General features: G+C 33.7%; 1 protein-coding gene across 1 annotated transcript in view; it reads left to right on the top strand.

Annotated features, from left to right (window-relative positions):
* Nucleotides 1–20782, top strand: part of Cdh7 (cadherin 7) — a 135312-nt gene that overhangs the window by 73403 nt on the left and 41127 nt on the right. The window contains exon 7 of the mRNA XM_004858458.4: nucleotides 12833–13086. Coding sequence (XP_004858515.3) covers nucleotides 12833–13086 — 254 coding nt within the window. The remainder of the gene's footprint in view (nucleotides 1–12832; nucleotides 13087–20782) is intronic.

Below are 20782 nucleotides of genomic sequence, written 5' to 3'. Positions count from 1 at the left end.
TATTTTAAAGGAAATTTAAACCTCTGATATTTCCAGTTTATATTTCTTCCTGTCATTAAATTTTTTTCAAAGGTTTTATTCAATAAACTCAGATGCTACAGATGCATATTTATCAAAAACAGATCAAAGATACTGCTCTCATTTGACTGTGAAATGGAATAAAATTTGGATTATTTTTGCTTAAGGAATGAGGTATGAAAGATTAATACACTTACTCCCATTTGATGGATTGCTGAGTTTCAGACTGTATTTCCACTCTACTCCAGCCATTTTTACTCTGTACAAAAAGTACATCTTTGTATCATTTTCATCATTACACATGTATTACGTTCATATATGTAGGCTTATCATCTGGTTAAATTTTACATGTTTGAGAGTTCAAATTAGGGATGAATTTCAAGTTTTATAAAGAAAATTGATGAATCAACACTCTTAAAAAAGTTAACATTAATCTAAATCTCAATAAATGAGAAACAGTGATCAAAAGAGAAAAACTCTGTTAACTTGGAAATATTTTGTACTTTCTTTGAGTTTGACAGTTATCGAAGCAGTGTTCTCAGAACATGTGTGTGTTGAAGACATTTTCCAGTGAGTTTATCATGAAATTTATTAGGTAGAATACAAGTTAGAGATAATATATAAGTTTTCCTTACCTCTGTCTTTTGCTATGGCATATTGATTTCTAAATCAGCTTCAATGGGTAGAATTCCAAGAAATTCTAAGAAATAGACCTGACAAGAGTTAGGGATTGCAAAAGGAAAATAGGAGGGAAAATTTAGAGATAAAACCAATGTTTCTTGTTAGTACTTAAATAAGTAATTATGTTGTTCCTTTAGAATGAGGATATGAAGAAAAATGGTATGGTTGGCAATATATTATTTTGGACATACGAGTATTACACAGGTAAGTATATTATGAATGAAGTGGAAGTTAAGGTCGAGAATACAAACCTAGAGTTAGGAGTCACCTGGATAACAGTCAAAATTAAAGGAACAATGGAAAATATCCTTGGAGCATATACATAATGTGAGGGGAAGACATTCCTTGTCAAAACTGAAAAAGTTAAGCATTTAAGGCAGAGAAAAACTCAGAAAATGCAAATTGTTTTTTTGTTCTAGAATTAATATATTTTAAAGATATCTTAAATTTATGTAAGCCTATATCTTTTAGGCTTAAAGAAAAATTTATAACATAAATATTGATGAAATTAATATTCAGATAAATAAAAAATAAATTGAATATATAATCAGTAGAAGATATGATTGAAGGGTTCTAGCATCTATGTTAGATAATAGAGATAAGACATAGCATTTAAGAAAATGAATTAAGGGATTTGAGCTTTTGATGAGTTCAAAACAATTTCCATGTCTAAATCTAACTTCTGAATTTGTCATTTCAAGACTGTTTTATTGTATTTCATTTTCCTTGGGTATGCTACAATCACATGCCACAAATGAAGCCATCAATTATTACCTAATTTCTCTCCACAGTGGTACTGACTGTATACTGCTGCTTAATAAACTGCCCCAAAGCCTAGTGCTTAAAAATAACAGCATTTCTTTAGCTCATTATTGTGTGTATCGATAAATTGACCATGGCTCAGCAGAGTGATTTTTATGCTGATTTTAGGTGGGCTCATATATGCATCAGTAATCAGCTACTGTGCAGTTTGGTAGCTCTGCCCTATGCAGATGGCTGTCTATTTGATGGAGCACCAGGAGACAGTGGGAATATATCTCTCATCAGTCCGTGGTTAACCTGGGTTTGTGCCAAGAAAGGCAATTACAGAAGCTACATCTTGGTTACTTTTATTATTGCTGAGACAAAATCACCAACATCCAAAGTTAAAGGAGTATAGGTTTTTGCAGCTCACAGTGTGTAGAGGTTTCAGTTGATAGTTGGCTGACTCCAAAGCAGGGTGGCATGGCAGAGGAGAAACAGTTCATGGCAAGCAGAAGACAACAAGTCAGCAAGCAGTAAAGTAGTGAGTAGCCCTTTTTCTGTCCCTTATATTCTGACCAGGCTACACACTTTTAGGTCAGGCAGCATTCACACTCAGGGTGGGCCTTTCCATTATCCACACCCAGAACTATGCCAAATCTATCAGTGGTCAAAGTTAGCAATCACACACTCTAGATCCTAGCATCACACACTCTAGAACCAACCACCTCTGAAAAACCCCACCTACGACTGCATGAGGCTTTGTGGGGGACATCTAGACACAAGGAATAACAAGCTGTGTGGTCTCCAGAAGTAGATATGCACAATTAATATGTTATAGGTTATATCAGAAGTCCTGCCAAAGATTCATGTGTGCTCATAGGTTGGTCTTGGAGGGAGTGATTGGACATGGGAGCATAATACTTATCAGTGGATTAGTCCATCGATGAGGTGATAGCTAAATATGATGTTGGGAGGTGAAACCTGATTGGGCGAGGTGAGTAACTGGGGGTATGGCCTAAAAGGATCTATCTCCTTCTTTCTTCCCTTGATCCCTCTGCTTCCTCTTTGCTTTGCTATGAGCAGCCATCTCTTGCTGTGACACACTGCCTTGGAGTCTATGGACTGAAACCTCCATGAACTTTGAGCCAAAATTAACCTTTCCTTCTTTAAACAGTGAGTGTTGGATATTGTGATCCAGTGGTGAGAAAGTAAAAAAGACATGATGTAACAAAATTCCAGCCACATTATAGTGATCAAAGCTAGAAAAAGAACAGTTCAGGCTCAAGAAATGAGGGGAAAATACATAATAAGAGAGAAGCTATAAACTATTGTGGCCACAGAAACAACAGAGAAACATTTTGAATCACAGCTTTACTTTGGTGGCACTAAATGACCTTCAGGTTACATGTGCATGAAATATCAAAGGCAAGACCACATCTCACATCAGCTAACTTCCATGATTTTCCTCTCTCCTCAATTAGCCTAAAACACAAAGTATGTGTCAGGACCAGTTCATATTTACCACCATTTAATGAAAGTTTCCAGGAAATATGTGGAACTTCTTTGGGTCATAATTTGTAGGCAGCTTCTCTGACAATGTCTAAACCTCTTCTATGAAAATCATTGGACACAGTCAGTAGGACATGCTGGGAAATGCATATCTGTAGCATAATAAGTGGATGTGATTATTTCACCTAGATTGGCAAAAGAAAACTTGCAGATGTGATTAAGTTAAGGGGCTTATGCTAAGAAGACTTTTGTGGATCTGATTTTTCCCAGTTTAACCAAAAGGTCTTTAAAAAGAGGGTTCCAACATGAGTCAGAAATAGAAAAAAGAAATATGGTAACAGAACCAAAGGTTGGAGAGCTAAGTTTCCAAGGTGAAGAAAGGGGCTATGCCCCAAGAATTCTTACAGACAGCCTCTAGAAACAGGAGAGATTTCCCCCTGGACTCTGTAGAAGGAATGCACACTGTTCATACTTTGATTTTCAACTTCAACCTCCAAAACTATTAAATAACAAATTTGTATTTTTAAGCCACTATGTTTGTGGGGATTTATTGTCATAGGTATAGGGAATTAATACAGGAAACATTTCTGTGGGGGAGAAAGCTAATCCAGACAACAGAACATAAAAAGAAGTCACTCATTAAATAAATATGGTTTAGAATCTGGGAAGACTGAAACACACATTCTATACTTAATTTAAAATAACATATGATGGCAGTAGATACTTTGGTGCTAACAGCCCTGTTTGTTTCTTGAGATCACATTTCCTACATACATGACTTATTGCCTATAACAGGTTTATAGAGATTATTCTCCTTTCCTTCATTGTTAACTTTCTGTCATTCTCATCTACTCATCTATACTTTCAGCTTTGTCCTTCCAATTCATTCTGATTGTTTTTACTTAACTGGGGCCACTGCTGTAAAAGTCACACTGCCAATGTTAATACTTGTATATTTGTAAGAAAGATACTTAAATTCTTCTTAACTGTATAACCAGATCTGTCTAAAAGATTTTTAGAAACAGGCCACATAAAAAATCTTATATTATATTGTAATTGTGAGAATTAGTGAGTTGTGAGTAGTTTATGTGTTAACACTATAAAACTCCTACAATTGTCTAAACATGTTAAAATGATAAAAAAGTACTGTTAATGGAAAATACATTATTTAGCAGTTTATGATACCACCACTTTGTAAATAAGCCCATATACCAATTTGAAGCATGGCCTAGATTTTATTATTAGTGAAAGATTTAGAAAAAAAATAATTTCATCAAATGGGAATATAGTGTGTTGATACCTATTTGAATATATTTTTAAAATATATCTATGGCTAGATTAAAAGTTAATTTAAGTACTTATTAAAGTCAAGGGAAACTTGTGTAGCTAAGTGATGGAAATTATACTTCCTGACATTTATATAATTTTATTTGTATTATCATGATCTAATTTAATGCTTTAAGTTCAAAACATTCCTGCAATTACTTATAATACCTTTATTTCACTTTAATGATATAGTATTGACCACACTATCTGTACTGAAAATAGTCTGCAAAATGTGAATTTTTTTATGTACTGTCCTCATATTAGTTGTGCTAAAGTATACAAAGTATTGAGCCTTTAAAAATTATAAAAAGGACCTAGAGATACCCATTAATCTTTTTTGACTATTGTAAATTTTTTATGATCTATTTTGATATGTTTCAGATAATTTATTTGGCTTTAATTTTTCTCTTTCATTCAACAATCAGTGAATTTCTATTGCATTCAAGGCAATGTTAGATAAATAATTTTGGTGCCCTGTCTTAGGCATCTGAGGTCTAGTATAATGACACAGAGATGAAAGGGTCAGTCCCCCTGGAAAAACACAGGCAGATCTGGCTAGACTCCAGATCTCTTCTGCTCCACAATTCATAGAACTCTCTGAGTGTATCAACAGCATGAATCCAAATAGATGCATGGAATTTATTCTTCATGTACTATCTTTTTATTACCTTTGCCATAAAATTAATTTATTTTCCAAATTTGGATGTAGTTTTCATGATTCACAAAAACTCAAGACAAAATTATTTAGATTTGTCAAAGCAAAAATTACACTAGACAAAATTAGATGAAGAAGAAAGACTTTATTCCAGGTTATTATATTAGAAGAGAGAGAGAAGATCCAGTCTACATCTGACACTGGTGAAACAAGAGCTGGTGAGCTTTTCATAGCTGAGATTGAGAGAGCAGCCGGAATAACAGGCCACCTGCGTCTGGTAAGTGACTTTACCCAGATGAGCAGTAATTCCCGATGGTTTTACAGGGTGGAGCAGGAGCCCTCTGAAGTCAGGCACTTGCCTTCTATGGGAACTGGGAGCTGTAAGGTTTCCTTCTTTGGTGGTTACATTTCCAAATGACTGCACCTGGGTCCTTGAGGAAGAGAGTCCTAGGTTGTAAAAATGACAAGGGTCTTTTAAGATTTACATCTCAAAGGGGCAGAGAAAGAATTTATAATGACAAGTTGTCTAAAGTAAATGTTCTAAGAAAAGGGAGATCAGAGGAAGCCTGTCTAAATTTGTCCAAACAGAGGAACACTAAAGGCTTCTTGGTTGCAATCCAGAGAAGGAATAAAATAAGAACAGTAGTGCAGTTTTACATAATAGAGTGAGTGTTTTGCTTTTGGAAAATACTTGGAGAATGAGTTTAGAAATCTTGTTTTAAGTAAATGCACACAATTATTTTTGATGATATTCCTTATCCAAGGTTGTAGATCACTTTTAAGTTGTTGAGTAGTAATTTAACTTAGAATAAATCTATCATAGAAGTATAGTTATAGTATAGTGTTATTTTTCTCGCTGTATGGTCACATCTAAGGCCACTTAGAAAAACATAAGATTTACATTCATTTGATCAAGAAGTAGGGAAGCTCTTGAATGCTGCAGAATATGCTTGATCTAAAAGACATCTGGAGTCTCTAGAGGGGGGAAATGTTTTCAAGAAAGATGAGCTTTTGTACAAAATCAACATAAAGCATAAGACATTGAATGCATAGACACTTACATACATACTAAGCAGTCCTGATGGCACCATTCTGTGGTTAAACAGAACAGAATGGAAAATTTCCAGAAGGATTTAACTTGGATGAATTCCTAAAACATCAACAACGGCATTGGCCAAAAGTGCAGATGTAAAAGGAGGTCACTGAGCTTCATGAGAACATCTTTGGCTCTAGACCAGACACACAGCTATATGGAAGAAGAAAATTACAGTGCAGTGATCTCATTACCCAAATTCAAGATTATATTTTCACCTAGCTTTAAAAATTGGAAAACCTAAAGTTGATAAAGACTCTACTATTTTGACAGATTTTTTAAGTTCAATATTGAGTATTTTAACTGACTTTTCCCATCATAGACCTATGTACCAGAAAAGAAAGAGTTGAGAAAGATGTAGTCCTTTTTTCATCTCTCATTTTTTAAAAATTTCATTTTGACTGTACTTTCACTGGATGGTGCATAGAGATAATGAGAATCTTATTCATCAAAGATGTAATCTTTATTTCCCATTTTCCCATAGTGTAGCAGAAATGATAGTAATAACTTTTCTAACCGCACAAGAATATAGTAACTATATGACAAATCTTTATGCAGTGATTACTCTGCCAGTCACTGTAATAAATATTTCTTTCCTTTTTTTTGGTACCATGGATTGAACTCGGGTTCTTGTGCTTGCGCAGCAGGCTGCAAAAACTGTGAGCTAAATCCCAGGCCAGTAAACATTTCTTGATAACTTATAATAATCCTTTCAGCTTGGTGAGCTAACAAGTGCCTAGACATAATGACATATGGCCCAACCGGCTCTTAGAGAATGAAGTATGTCTGCTTATTAAAGCAGAAAAGGAATAGACAGTGCAAACACATGCCTACGAGTTCACACAGTATCTCTGTATCTCTTAAACATGAACTTTCTGAACTTTCTCCAGGACTTTTTGCTATTTAGTTGTCAGATCAATTAGGAGCACTGTATTAGTGCAGTCAGGCTGCTATAACAAAAATAATGTACAAGATATCATCAGAATATAAGGTGAATATTTAAAAACATAATAAATAAATGATACATTGCCATTAATCATCCTCAAAACTCTCCCCTGGCTTCAAACACACTTATCCCATTATTCTTACCACTTTCTAAACCAGTTCTTTAAGTCCTCTTTATTATCCAACATTTACCTTTCACCGGGTTTTTGATGTAGGAAAAGTATAACTCCTGATCTATAAGGTGGAAAATGTTCCAAGTTCATGTTCTCACAGCATTGAGAATTGAACCAAAGGAGGCAGGTAGGAGAGTTTTATTGGCAGTAAGGGAGAGAAGAATAACTTCTGGATATCCAGGAGAGGTCTTGAATGGGTAGCCACTGAAGCCCTTTTACAGAAATAATTTATATAGCAAAATCTCAATGTGATTACATCATGGGTCAAACTACAGTCAATTCATAGGGTTACAAGTATAGTCCCTTTAGCCAATGTTGATCCAATAAGGAAAATAGTCAAGTAACAAGGGCACATGGAAAGAACAGAGGGATTTGGGGAACAAAGGTGAATATAAATCTGATTGCTCTGGTCACCTCCCTATGCACTTGATGTCTGTCTGGGCCCACTGAGCCAGGTGCTGGTAATTACAATATGATCTCAAGTTGCTGTTTGCCTAGCAGTCCTGGCTATTGCCTCTCCATCCGGAAGCCTGTCTCTCCAGATTTGCCTCTAGTCACAATTCTGATTTCTTTATTTTCTGTGCTGACTTCTTTGAGGCCCCAATCTTTCTCTGACTGTATATTAATTTCTATCTAATTTAACTGACTACAATATTTTGACTTTGGGGAACAGCCAGAATTTGCTTGGTGTCAGATTAGGTGAATAAAGCAGATAAAGACAACGTAATAGTTTATTTGATAAAAGTTGATAAATGTTTGATCACTGAGAGATGATCGACACAGTAAATGTTTAAATAAAAAAATTATTACACTAAAAAAACTGTCATTTATGCCCCTCAGGATAATGAAAATATATCCCCTTGTTTCAAACACAATTATCACAACATTCTTGGGAATATGTCCTTTCTGTAATTTTTTTTCTTTTCATTTAAACATTCACCATGTATTTCAATCAATTCTTGTTGATTGACTTTAAAATATATATATATATATATATATATATATATTTCTTAGAGATCTGAAGGATGAAAAATCCAAAATCAAGGCAGATTCATGTTACAGTGACAGCTTTCTTTCTGCTAATATAAAGCTATTTTCTCTCTGTGTCCTCACATACATAAGGAGAGAGTTATCTGGCCTGTCAATTATGAGGATGCTCTTACCGATCATGATTCCTCTGCTCTCCAAACTTAAGAAAGGCCTTACTAAAAAACTGTTCCCTTGGGGATAAGGATTGCCACAGAAAAATTTTTGAGTAAATATAAATATTCAATTCAAGCAAATATTAACTTTGCCTTTTCAAAATTTATGTAAAAGATGTAAACAAAAATACTTCATTGGTGGCTCTTACTTTAAAGTGATTCTATTATTACTTATATGGGGGATATGGAAACATTCATAAAGACAATGTTCTCTAAAAGACTTCAGTAAGAGTAATTACAAAGTTATAGAAGAAAGAGGGACACAAGGTGATATATGCTGGAGTAGATGATGTGCTCTTTTAGTGAATAGTTCATTTTAATTGTGTCAAAGGAGGGAAAGGAAGAGAGATGAACAGTTAGTCCGAAGGGATACTATGGTTATCAATCACCGCCGTCCTTAAATGTTAGCCTCGCTCTTTTAGGGTCCATCCATCAAGAGTTGGCAAACTACTGTCTTCCTGTTTTTTTCAACACATGAACTAAGAATAGTTTACATTTTAAAAATCATTGATAACAATCAAAGGAAGAATGTGTTGGGATCTGTGAAAGTGATATATAATTTAAACCTCTTTGTTCATAAATTAAGTATTATTGGCAGGTATTTGTGCTCATTCTTTTTTTTTTTTTTTTTTTTGGTACCAGAGATCGAACTCGGATCCTTGTGCTTGCGCATCAGGGGGTGAAACAAAATCCCCAGCCCTGTGCTCATTCTTTATATGCAGTATAAAAGATATGGCCTACAAAATCTAACATTCATTGTCTCCCCCTTTACACAAAACTTTCAGACCCTTGAGCGAGCATGAGGGCGTATGCCTATACTCCCAGCACTTGGGAAGCTGAGCCAGGTGGATTCCTGCAAGGTCCAGGCCAGCCTGGGCTACATAGTGAGTTCAATGCCAGCTGAACTATGTAGTGAGACCATGTCACAAGAAACAATACACAAAAGAAGGAAAATTTTTAGACCCTTCATTTAGATATAATTTTAATAGGAAATTTCATCATCTTGGTCATAATAAATTTAAAGAATTTCACTACATAGTTTGAATTCAAATATACCAAAATAGTTGCTTCTCTCTTCTAGTGTCTCTGACATTGTTGTCAATGGACAGATGAAAAAAATAGCACGTATCAGTGGCAGCATCATTCTGTGGCTTTGGCAGTTTGGATTTTCTGTGATTTATATTTTATTTGGGGGACTTTTAAAAAACTAGGTAACATAGTTCTTTTTAAATTAAATATTCAGACATTAACTGAGTGCTTACTAGATGGTTCCTATTTTAAAGTTTTCAGCAATTATGATTACTGTATATTAATTATCCAAATGCGTAGGTTTCCCTGTGACATTTCTATGTCATACACATCAGGCCTTGTGTCCAACCTTCTTTTACTCTTCCTTACCTTCCCCTCTCTATGCTTCTCCTCTCTCTCCCTTCCCCACTGTCATCTTCCCCTTCTCTAATAGTTCTTGTTCAACTTTTGGACTTCTTTTTCCTACATGTGATTGAAACATGTATTTTTCTGTCTCTGTGTGGCTTTGATTCCTGGGTCACATTAACTCTCGTTATTATTTGTTATTATTTACTACAGTGTGGCAGTGTTTGGGCTAAATTTCCAAGTATATGGTTTTCAATTACATATTGTATCAAACATTGAAAAGAGGCTGTTTAGATATTATCTTTATTTTCTCTCTTTATCTTCTTTTGTTATTTCAGTTTCTTCAAGTATAACCCTTATAATTAAATCTAAAAGCTGAAGAATGTATTATGCATGTAGAAAACAATAATGAGAAAGAAAAACAGAAATTAAAAATTTTATTGCAAGAACATTTTCTTCAATTTGCTTAACAATCCTCTCCATCATATCATTCCCTTTTTTTGAAAACTGGAATTGCTAGTTTATTCTGATATGCTTGAAAATACTTTTTATGTAGCAATTCCTTTTTTCTGTATTCTTGATTCATAGCTTTTCATATGAATTCTTTTATTTCTCTATTTTCATAATAACTTTTAGGCACCCAATCATCATACATAACACTGTCTCTTTACATGTCTTTGTAGCATCCAGAGGTCTATACCTCATGTTTCTGCCTTTCAGACATGTTTACAAAAAGTTTCCAGTTTCCATGAAATGGTTGCACTCACTTCTGTAATACGTTTTAAATTATTCTTTCATAAGTGAGAATAATTTCCTTGAATATAGAAATAGTTGGTATACTTATTGTTAATATTGAAAACATAAACAGTTGTTGTGTGTTCACATTGATTTGAAAATAAATAACTATGGTTTTTAATTTAGCCTACTATACTTATTATTGTTATTAATATTATTATTATTAATTTGAATACAAGTTTTCCATTATAATTATTTACTTTATAAAAATATGAGAACAAACTACAATTGTTACCCAAACTATTCACAAGTACATTAAGATATCTCAGTAAATGCTTTGAGGTAAATGAGTATAATTTGTTTTAGTCTTTTTTCCCAAATAGTTGGATTTTATGTATAGGCTCAAGAAAATTTTAATTACTAAGTTGTTTTTAAAAGAGGATTTGCATCAGAATTACCTGATGCAGCTTTTAAAAATACACTTGCTCATGTCTCACCCTGGATCTGCTGACTCAAGTCCCCATGGGAGGTGCCAGAGCTATTAGAAAATTCCCCTGCATCTTTCTGATTCTCTGCACTTGAGAGCCGATGGTCTGAACACAGTCTTTCCTTATGAGCAAACAAAAAAGGCTGCCTCATAAAACATCACTTAATTTGTTAGCAAGATGTTTACAATACTGTTTACTATGTTCTCCAGCATCTTTGTATGGGACCTCAGATGAAACTTCGCATGAACAATTCTATGAAGTGGTTTTGTGCTCAAGAACAAAAATAAACTTGATTATTTTTCTTCTTGTATGTCCTGCTTTGACAGAGAGGATTCTTTAGGTCAAGGGTATAGTTCAATTTGTCTTCTCTAATTCAAGAAGAATTTATTGAGCCTCTTTCTTGTCCCCAAACCATGATAGGTGCTGGGAATCATAATCATAAGGAAAGTTTCTGAGCATGCAATCTAGTGGATGAGGCAAATATTAAATAAACATTTCAGTAAGGACTTTGATCTAGAGATTGCAAACCTATTTTACTATATTGATGTATGTATTTTACTCTTGTTTTAACCAGAGATGAGCCATGTCATCTCTTTAGGTAGAATTTATGATATTACAACTCTGTATATGTGTATATGTATATGTGTGATATATTTTATATAAAGTAGTATATATTATACATAACAGTATATATAGTTATTTATATTGTATGCTATACTTTGTGTTTTACAGGACATAATATGGACTGTAGTTTTATATGTTTCCTGTTTAATATTACTATGTTTTTATTCATTTTGACTAACATTACACCCTTCTAGGGATGAATTGGAATATACATATGCCTTCATACGTGGACAAACATTTGCTCATATATGCAAGGGTAAATTTGAATTACAATTCTCAGCATTACACATTAGCTTATTTTTCTTAATAATTTAACAACTTACAGTTAAGTAAAATATGTGAAAGTATTTCTGTCAAATTCTTCTTATTTCAATGCTTTTGCTTTAAATCATTAAATCTAGAGTTTTCAGTGACATGATTGAGACTGAAGAAAGGTTTGACTTCTCTGCTAGAGAAAGAAGCATGTGATGATCACATCTTCTATGCATTATATATATAAAGCTTATTTTTTTCCACATATGCTTAAGTAGTACAGCATTTAATTGCCCTTACCACTGTTTTAACCTATGATTTGACCAGGTCACTCTTTTTGAGAAACTTTTTAGCATGTTAAACATCGTAGAAAATTAGAAACAAAAAAAATTCTAAAATATAATTGCCAGTTGCCTAATATAAAGAAAGATGGAGTACATGATGGTGGTAGAAATGACAGGTGCTTCATGGAGAAGAGTCAGCTGTGTTTTCAGGCAGGATAATCCAAGGATGCCTTCCCTGCTTTGAAAGCTGCATTCTGAGCCTCTGATAGCTCAGGATCCTAATGAAGTTCCCCAAGCCACTTGCCATTTAAATAAGAAAACCTGTGGGAAGCTATGCTTTTCTTTCCTTCTAAATGTGTGACAATGAATAGGGGAGTTGAATGACAGGGTTGGAGAGTATTATTGCTTTGACATTCTGTTGGAAAATACTTTTAAACCTGGTCAGATATCTTCCGAATTTTGTTGTGAAGGCTTGCATGTCCCCATTCAACATATGGCTTCCAACTCACTTCAAAAGCACTTAACATTGTCAATGAGCCAAAAATTCAGTGAGGAGGATCTTGATTGGCATTATTATTAGTAGTAGTAGTAGTAGTAGTAGTATTGAATGCTGATGGTGCATTTTCATGGCAGGGTTCCTTCTGTGCCTATTGACATTCATAAATGAAAGGCACTGCTTTGCTGACTATCTAATTGGTAATTTGATTTCTCTAATAACTTTCTTTACAGGAACTGGATTTTGAAGCCAAAACAAGTTATACACTACGGATAGAAGCTGCAAATAAAGATGCAGATTTCCGCTTTGTAAGCTTGGGGCCATTTAGTGACACAACCACCGTGAAGATAATTGTAGAAGATGTGGATGAGCCCCCAGTGTTTTCTTCACCTTTGTATCCCATGGAGGTGTCAGAAGCGACCCAAGTTGGGAATATCATTGGCACTGTGGCAGCTCACGACCCAGATTCTGCCAACAGCCCTGTGAGGTAAAAGCACATTGCTCTCTTTTTCTGTAATTTTATATCAATATGCCTCTATTCACAACTCATGTGTCTATATTATGAGGCTTTTTTGTTCATTGAAAATAATAACCCACTTTATTTATATTGACCAAAAGCAGTAGAAGTAAAATAGGACCCAAGCAGTTCAACATTTTGCTAATTCAAAATTTCACTCAATTATCCAAGACCACTGTTATGTAGAAATATTTTTAGTCATCATTGTTATCCACTACCCCTTAGCCAGTGTTTCTATTCAATCAATTATCCTGAGACTCTTTCCAAGCAAATTGTGACCAGAAATGAAGTGATGCATCTCCTAATTTTAGGGTAAAGTCATGTATTAAAATAGTAATTGTATAAATTACACCAGGGATTAATTTAAAATTACATTGATCAGGGCTAGGGATTTAGCTCAGTGGCTCTGCGCTTGCCTTGCAAACACAAAGTCCTGAGTTCAATCCCAGGTACCACCCCCCCAAAAAAAACATTGATCATATTGATCTGTTAGAATAGTATATATTTGCTTGGTTCATTGTACTTACTTATAAAAATTAAAGAATACATCACCTATTTCTACAGACTATGTAAAATACCCTTTTTGCAACCCTATATTTAGACTAGAAAGATAGTTATAGCCAAATAGTCTCTTTAGGACTAACACAATTATAACATGTAAGCATTTCAGAATTCCATTTTTTACCTTTACCTATAGTTCATAGTCTTAGATCTGCCTGTCTGTTTGTGTGTGTACATGTGTTTTTTGCTTGTGTGTGTGATAAATATTTCTTATATTTGGGGTGAAATATTATAAATAAACATTACTTGAAAATATGAATATTGTATTACTTGATTTGAGTTTGTTAAACACTTCACTTTTAAATATGAATGTCTGGTTTTAATATAAAGACTATAAGGGAAAATCATATTGTCATAAATTCAATTAAATTCAAACTATAAGCTAACCTCATAAATAATATGTTAAAATAGTTCATCCTTAGAAGCTAAATCTGGACATTAACTAAAAAGGGTTATAACGATATTTGAATATTTTAAATTTAGACAGTGATTCTCAGTTAAGAACATCTCATGTGTTTTTGCCCCTCATATAATAAATTTATTATAAGATATGTTAATTCTCTCCTTTTCTTCTCTTTTCTTTAACATTAGTAGAAATTAGTAAAGTGGTAGTGTGAATTCATGCACATTATTTCTTTATCTTTATGATAAATTTGGAATGAATGAAGAACTACATTTTATGCAGTCATTATTAACCATATCTAAGTATATGATCTGTGTGCTAGCTGTGTCACAAATGCACTACACAGAATAATTTTTTGCTTTTTCCTTGAAATAATTCAACTTTCACTGTAAAAAAAAAAAAAAAAAGCTACTTAACTCATGTTTGCACTTTTCCATCAGTCATACTGACCTGGAAAATCTTGAACTTTTTTGTTGTCCAGGGTATAGATATCTGCATGCTATCAAGTCAGGTAAAAAGACAGTGTTACATATGATGAATGGGTGCCTAAAAGCTATTATAAAAATAGAGCAATAAAAGAATTCATAGGAATTCTTGATGCGTGTCTTGATAGAACATTTAAGCCTCCACCCTGATGAACAATCAATAACAGTAAATTTACAGGCATAAATCAGATACATATGGCAGGATGACTTCTGCTTCAATCATTTCATTTAATGTGTAGAAAGAAAAATATGTTCGCCTGAAGTTGAGGATATGGACAAAGATGCACAGTAAATATATCATACATTAGTGCTAAAATAAATCGAGAGATTTAAAAACATTTTGATTGATTGCATTGGTATTTCATAACTTGTTCTAAATTTTCCTTTTTTCACTCTGTACATGTCATCTTACTGGTTCTGAGAAACCATTGCATTTTTAAAAATATTTTGTTTGGAAAAAGGAACAGTAATACTATATACAAATCTGAGGGGAAAAAAAAGACTAGGCCCAAATGGGTAGTTACTGTTGTTAGAGACAGATTGCTCAAAGGCCAAATTCTATTGGTTTCAGAAGTAAAGCTCTCTGTGACCTTTATGAAAGTCATAAAGTTTATTTACCTTGTTTTCATTAGTTTATTTACTTTGTTTATTTACCTTGTTTTCATTTTCTTAAAAGTATTAAAGGTGACCTGAAACTATAGTTTGTTACTAGCTTACATAAGTTTCACACCAATAGATAAAATTTATCTCCAGTGGATTAAATTATTGGTATGTGTAAACATTATTTTGGCTTTTCACATGTTTAATGCTAGTATATTTGTTCTATCTCTTTGTTTTGCATTATTTTCATTAAGGGCAGTGCAATCTTCCATAGATTATATTTCTTTTTTCTGAACTTTTATCTTGCTTATTCTTCCTTTCATACCCATTTATGATATATTTTAAAAAGCCAGTGTCCTCATTTTAGATTGCTGCATGTGAGCTAATACTTGTTCAATTTTCTGAAGACTTTTTTCTCTTCTCAGTGCTGCAGTTTTGAATGTCCTAGGGACGTAGTGTCAAACCAATGACACAGTTGTGCAGCAGGCTGTTTGTTGTCATGGAAAGCTCTAGAAGTTTTGCAATCATCAGAGGATGCCATTTAGATTTCTAAGTTTATAAGATAGCAAAAAAGAAAAAAAATAATTGTGATGCTTACTTTATTACTGGGAGGTTTTTATCATTAAATAAAAAGATAATATAAATAATGCTTTAAACCGTGAATCGAACAAATCTTAAGTGAACCTGGGACCCAGTGGTTGGCTGGCAGCACATAGTAAGATCAGGAAATGTTAAGTCCTTTTCTTTTCTAGTTTTCCCACTATCCAGCTAGACTGTACACTTAGTTTCCTTCTTCTCCTATGGAATTTAAAACTGCACTCAAATGTAAAGGTGAAAATTAGATGATAAATGAAATTGCTTAGAAAAAAATTTAGAGCAAATGAAGGTGATTGAGGGCAAATATATTTGGCTTGTTATGTTTAACAAGCTGATTACCATCTCATGTCAAGTTTGGCCCTAAATACTAAATATGTGCTTATACTTATTAAAATTAAAAGGACAGGATACAGTCTGTTGATTCTGATTGTCTTTTATTTATTTTTTTTTTTTGCGGTACTGGGGATCAAACTCAGGACCTTGCACTTGTGAGGCAGATGTGGTGCCACTGAGCTAAATCCCAGGCCCCTGTGATCATCTTTTTGAACTACAGAAATTTGACTTCTATGTTTCTTAGCCAAGCTCGTAAGAAATGCAAGAGCAGCCTAGATATTAGAGACCTGTGGACCCATTCTTTATGTCAGCACTGGCAGACTGATCAGTGACTCAACAAACATTTATTAAGAACCTGCTCTGTCCAGGAAGACACTGAGAAAAATGCTTATAGGAAACAAACATGAATAAAACATTTAACATTTAAAACTTAAAACATTTTTCCCCAGGAACTGACAGTCTGGACGAAGTAGTAACCCATAAAATTAACCCATAAACCCATAAAATTAAACAATATGAGTATAAAAAAACTGTTAGTGCTGTAAAATGGAAAACTATAGATAAATCACAATCACTAAGTTGGCTAGACATTAGACTTCAATTGAAGAAGGGATAGCATAAGTAGAGTTTTGAGGGATGGCATGATGTGGATAAGCCAAGAAAATATAATGCAAAATCTGTTTATGCTCTATTTAGATATTTCCTAAGACCCTAGTGCTAAACTATGAAATCAGCCAATTCATTTCTGGAGGCTACTGAGAAAACTCAAATGCCTAATGCTAAAAATAATCTATGAATCCAAACACGATCTTGTTACAAATAAGATCAGATGTGAAGATAGTTGAATAAAAAGTAATAGGCATCATTTTTGGCATATTTAACAATTTAAATATAGAACTGTATGTATATTTATGTTCAAAAATAGTTGAATAATAGTTAACTGTAGGCTTTTTGACATTTATAATGTTTCAGATAAATCATAAAGTCTTATGGACACAATTGCAGCATTTGAATAATTTAGTGTGTATTTTATGTGACTTGTATGCATGCATACATTTGTACATATTGTGCTAAATAATTTATGAATGTATACTTTTTCTAAAACACATAGTGTGCTTGTAACAGATGGGAAAATAGTGTTAGCAATAAAAACAGTTAATTTGAAAAGTTGCAGAAATCAGTGAGTCATGCTACATGCTATATATCAAATGGTGTTCATTTTAACATAACTGTAACTACAAGTTAAAAAAAACTTCAGGTAATGTGAAAAAAATGTGTTTTCTTATAATATTGTATTTACTATGCAGAGATAATTCTCAAAACATTAAGTAGGAAATACTTAATTTATTTGAGCCATTTTCCATTTTCATTATGTACAATGTTACAGAATTATGCTGTTATAGCCAGCTCTCAGAAAGGATTTTCTGAGTTAGAATTGTATTTAGAATATTCTAAATACAATTAATTTCCTGAAAATTATGTGCTTCCTGATTTGTACTACAAGATCAGATTAATAAAAAAGCAGAAAATACAAAGTTTCTCATGTAAATCAAGGGAAGTTATATTTAAGGCTGCAAGTTTGGGGAACTCATATTTATTTACCTTTAATTGTCCTCTGAACATCCTTTAATTGCATCAGAAATTGGCTGTGTTTAACTGGGAAAAAAGGGAATTTATTAAAATAATTGGGCAAACCTCATGAAACCAAAGGAAAGTTGAATAGCCAATCCTCGGCAAAAAGAGAAGTAAGAGTACTCTATAAATATGAGTAGAAAGAATAAGCAGTGTCTTCAGGAGGCAACGACGTAGAATGAATCAGCTGCAACCCTTCCCTTGTGGCTGTGTAATATTCATGCTTCCTGAAGAGTTTTTGTCTTAACTTGACATATGTGCTGTCTCTAAACCAAAATAGTTTTAGTATCTCGATTGTTACATCGAGGTGTGTGAAATTGAGATTTAAGTCCCCAAAGGAAAACTGAGTTTTACGAGAGAGGATAAAGATACAAGCAGGTTACAGTAACTCCTATCATTGTGTACAGAATTCAGCAGTTTATTTTGAAGTAGTTTAATTTTCATTAAATCACTAAATGGCAGGGCTTATTATTTCTACATTTTAAGTAAACATACCTGTGGAAACACAGTTAGAAAAATGTGCCTAGGGCTGGGGATTTAGCTCAGTGGTTCCAGTGCCTGCCTTGCAAGCCCAAGGACCTGAGTTCGATCCCCGGTACCAAAAAAAAAAATCCCCCCGCAAAAAAGTGCCTTCAAAATTTTAGTGGGATGTATATCAAACCTGTACAATACTTAGCCTTATACTCTGATGCACACATGTGCACACACATACACTCATGCACACACACGTACACACACACAACCAACTTCATAACAGATTACAACTCTAGTTAAAATGGTACATTTAATTTTGTTGTTCAAATTTGTCTATGATTATGGGTTACATTATTCTTCGCCATTTTTGGAATACTGCTGACATATATGGGTTAAACTAGCCTACTAACCTGTACATTCTGTTTGTGATCATTGGCATGCAAATTTATAGTTGATGATAAGAATGTCACCTGTGAATATGAAGAACATTTTAATTGATCTCAATAGGTTATCAAATAACATCAGTGATAACAAAAAGCATTTATTCAGAATTCGCTTTGTATCAGATGTGCAAAACACTTAAGATATACACATGCATAAATGTTTTTCCCAGAGCCCTTGTTATTTAGCCATAGAAGAGCTTGCACATGAAAATTCAGAAAAATACATATTAAATCTGGATATGAGAAATAATTTATAGCTTTGTCATTTTACTGATGACAAAATACAATACAAATGATGAATAAACACCGCAATCGGTAAAGGATGTTCGTGGCAGGCTCATAACTAGAATATTGCCCTTCAGTTTTCAATTTTATGTTTTCGGGTAGTATGGAGCAAGAAGCTTTGATAAAAATGTGTGTATTACCCTTGCTGCAGGGTTTATTTAAAAAACACATGACTTCTATTATAATTGAAATTGCTTGTTGCTTCAATGCTATTAGCTTCTTCTCAATATATAATAGAACTAAAATAATTTAAAAGGAGGAAGGACAGAAGAATAGGGTGACCAACATGAGGAAAGGCATATAAATTAGGATGCTTATAATATTTTCATTGATCAATTAATATATGAATTTAGATGGTAAGGAGTTTAGATAACAGAACAGACAGGGAAGAAATAAGAAGTTGAATGATAGAGTTATAGATTGCAGAGACAAAATAAAACAAAACAAAATGTAAACACCTCTTTTATAAGCATCCTGGGAAGCATTTTATAGGTATACTGGAGAGATAGATCAGATATACCTGGCTGAGTCTTGGCCTTAGCAACTACTAATAGTGAAATTTGGGCTAGTGATTTAGCCCAGTGGCACTGCACCTGCCTTACAAGCACAAGGACCCAAATTCCATCCCCGGTACAAAAAAAAAGTGATAATTTAGTGTTCAATACCAAAATATGACAATAATAATTCCAGCCCACAATAGTTAGAAATTGTGCTTGTCAAGTAGAAACAAAGTTTAACATTGATGACTTAATGAGAAGTCTGGAGCTCTGAACTCAAGGACTGATAATATGCCACTATAATGTTACCAAGGGCCTTATCTTCTTTTATGAAGCCATTTTTACCTTATGCTTACAAGACGACCTTTGGTTCTCTTGCAATGTGTTTATGTCCTATGTGAGAGAAAACAGGAAAGGACAATGATCAAATATCAGGTAAAATATTAGCTCTCTCTCATTTTTGTTTTATAATGAGGAACTACTCAACAATGTCTTTCACATTTCATTTCTTAAAGGCTAGAAATAAGGGCACCACATCTGTAAGAATCCCTTGTAAAATGTAGTTTTTCAGCTGAACACATTACTGCCTCTAACAAAAACAGGGCTCTCTTAACAAGAATTAAGGAAAATGTGTTTTAGGCATGCCGTTAAAATTCTCTGCCACACATGACCTGAAATATTTGTTGAAAAGTGAGGAGAAATGTTAAGCTATTTTTCAAATATTCAATACATTCTGAAAACAAGATAGTTTAGAAGGTAGGATAGGCTTAGTAAAGGCTGATCAATCTGCCTTGAGATATATTGAGCATTAATACAATATAGTGCAGGCTTGTAGAGCAGTTTGCAACATATCAGTAACAGGTTTGAGTGCGACTATTGAGTTATAGATATGTCTGCATAATAAGTACATAAGGCAGCTTAACTGCTGTTGCTGCAAAAATATGAGAGTGATCTCTCTAATTGGTTGCCCCCAACATACAGCAAAGGAGGCCAAGTTTTAGCCTGTTAATTTGCAGAAAGTACAGGAACTACTGTGAGTTCACATACACTAACAACATCAGAAATTTCATTGAAGTTAACTTTGGTTCCTAACTAGGAAAGCTCCTGTGCTCTACCTGAGGTACAGCCTCCAATTCACTCTGCAACTGCATTACTCAGTCTTCAGGGCAGTGGATACAGATATGCAAATAGTATACTTCTCAAAACAGTTTGTTAGCCTTTCTTCTCTTTTGGTTAAGTCTGCCCTTCTGGATTCTAAAGCAGAGATAGAGGTATTTTACTCTGCTCCTTCTAAAAACTGCTGATATTTTCCTTATTTCTCTTGTCTAAGGTATTATTTTTCTCAGACATTGTCAT

Source organism: Heterocephalus glaber, unplaced genomic scaffold (genome assembly GCF_053883595.1).
Source record: "Heterocephalus glaber isolate CG9 unplaced genomic scaffold, H.glaber_assembly_v1.0 deba00000331, whole genome shotgun sequence".
Classification (NCBI taxonomy): domain Eukaryota; kingdom Metazoa; phylum Chordata; class Mammalia; order Rodentia; family Bathyergidae; genus Heterocephalus; species Heterocephalus glaber.
The sequence above is the reverse complement of the archived record's forward strand: the minus strand, read 5'-3'. Positions and strand labels throughout refer to the sequence as shown.